The sequence below is a fragment of the Daktulosphaira vitifoliae genome, unplaced genomic scaffold (genome assembly GCF_025091365.1).
Source record: "Daktulosphaira vitifoliae isolate Bord-2020 unplaced genomic scaffold, ASM2509136v1 Scaffold_5, whole genome shotgun sequence".
NCBI classification, from domain to species: Eukaryota; Metazoa; Arthropoda; class Insecta; order Hemiptera; family Phylloxeridae; genus Daktulosphaira; species Daktulosphaira vitifoliae.
Genome location: NW_026099576.1, coordinates 17,482,791 through 17,484,716, shown reverse-complemented (window position 1 = coordinate 17,484,716; position 1,926 = coordinate 17,482,791). Strand labels below are relative to the sequence as shown.

The 1,926-nt window shown below is 25.4% G+C and overlaps 1 protein-coding gene across 4 annotated transcripts in view; it reads left to right on the top strand.

The window, feature by feature from the left end:
* The window catches only part of LOC126906541 (uncharacterized), a 36,590-nt gene that overhangs the window by 32,164 nt on the left and 2,500 nt on the right, over positions 1 to 1,926 (top strand). Inside the window, exons 6-7 of one of the 4 annotated variants that reach the window (XM_050687117.1) lie at positions 961 to 984; positions 1,051 to 1,208. The exons of 2 other annotated variants lie outside the window; for them this stretch is intronic. In XM_050687117.1, the coding sequence (XP_050543074.1) occupies positions 961 to 984; positions 1,051 to 1,142 (116 nt within the window). In that variant the 3' untranslated portion in view covers positions 1,143 to 1,208. Of the gene's footprint in view, positions 1 to 960; positions 985 to 1,050; positions 1,209 to 1,926 lie in introns of those variants that run through there. One more of the 4 variants, XM_050687120.1, reaches the window with a different exon arrangement.

Genomic DNA, 1,926 nt, shown 5'->3' with positions numbered 1-1,926 from the left:
ACCAAACCGATTTCTTTCAGCGATACGTTAAAATATCACAAATCGTATCTAGTCAAAGACATTACCCTCAAAAATTAAGAAAAATTCCCTCATTCCCCGGAAATGGGGGAAACCTCCAAAAAAATTACAAATTTAAAAATCGCTAATTTTCGAAATTTTTAAAAATTTTTTTCTTAAAACTATCATAACTTTTCCAAAAATGACTAAATTAATTTGATTTTTCTTTATAGATACTTGATGTCTTTACCTATCATTTGGTATATTTTTTTTATAAATTTAATCCTTTACCTGCCCACAGGGGGGGGATTTAAAATGACAACTTTTTTACAAAAAATTAATTTTTTCAACTTAACTTTTGAAAGTGATCAAGAATGTCTGACACTTTTATATAAATCTTAAAATAAAGCTAATGTAATGTACATTATTATGGAAAAAAAAAATTTTGGACTTTATTTTGTCTTCACGATGAAAATGGCTACCAAATGCTATTTTTCTGTGAAAATTCTTGATTTTATTTTTTACATTTTACATCAATACAATTTTTATAAGAAATAATATTTATATCCCTCTTGAATAATCAATATTACCCAATTCCAAGTGATTGTGTCGAATTTTCATTCAAATTTTAGTTTTACTTAAAATATTTTCAATTTTTGTTCATTTTGTTAACAGGAACAAAGTATTCTTTGCTTAATCATTTTGAAAGTAAGAATTCAATTATGTATTTGTATTTTCTAGAAGGAGAACGTATAAACGTACGAATTTGTAGACAAATTATGAATAATCAATATTACCCAATTCCAAGTGATTGGGTTCCTACATTTAGTGAACTCTATGTTGGTTTTAAGAAACATGATAGAAATCAAACCGGAATTATCCTTACAGTTTTTTTTATACGCGTCATCGTAAATGTTCTTCCTAATGAAAAAGTACAAGATTCTATATTAAAAAGTTTAAAAGGTATAGAAAATGTTTGCTATGAAGGTGCGTACTAAACTTCAATTAAACATTTCAATTACATGATTTAACTAACATTTTATTTAATTTCAGCATGGTTATTGAAAAAAAGAAAAGACTTGTATGATTGCCATTCTGGTGTGCAAGGTTTAGCAATGAAATGTCTAAATTACATGCTAAAGTAAAAAACAATATTTTTCATTTGTTTTAAAAGTGTTTGTTTTTTTAAATAAATCATATTATTACCAAAACACTTTTAAATTTCTTTATAAAATATATAACAAAAAAAAAAATAAAAATGATCAATTATATAAATCGAATTATAATTATTTAGGTAACTCGAATAAATACTTAAATTATTTTTTAATCAATTGTTGGAATTATCAAAAATAGGTTAAGAAAATAAAAATATTTCTTATTAAAATTAAAGAATTAGAATTTAAATTCAATTTAAATTTAAATGTTTCACCNAAAATATTTCTTATTAAAATTAAAAAATTAGAATTTAAATTCAATTTAAATTTAAATGTTTCACTCAGTCTTAAAATTTCGATCACTGTATATTTTCCCAAAGTTATCCGTATAAATTTGATTTATATAAGAAATATTTTAAACCCAGGACAGTAAAAATTTAATTACACATCTGACTATAATAATTAAAATAATATTATTGCTTAGGCGTTACTACTTTTACGGATGTACATTTTGCGACATTACACATGGATTGTCACAGGTTTTCTATCACAAAAGTATTCAAAATGTTCATAATGTCTTTCGCCACTAATAAAATAAAATTTTAATTCTATGTTCAATAATAAAACCAAAGGTTTGTACTGCGATCTAGAAATGGCGACAAAAGCAACTCGCAAAGGACGGAGTGTCGCCTTGGGGGAGATACCTTTTTCGGCACGACGTCGCTTCGGTGGTGACATGTAGTCGCCAGGACTTGACGATTCGTTATAAAATTCA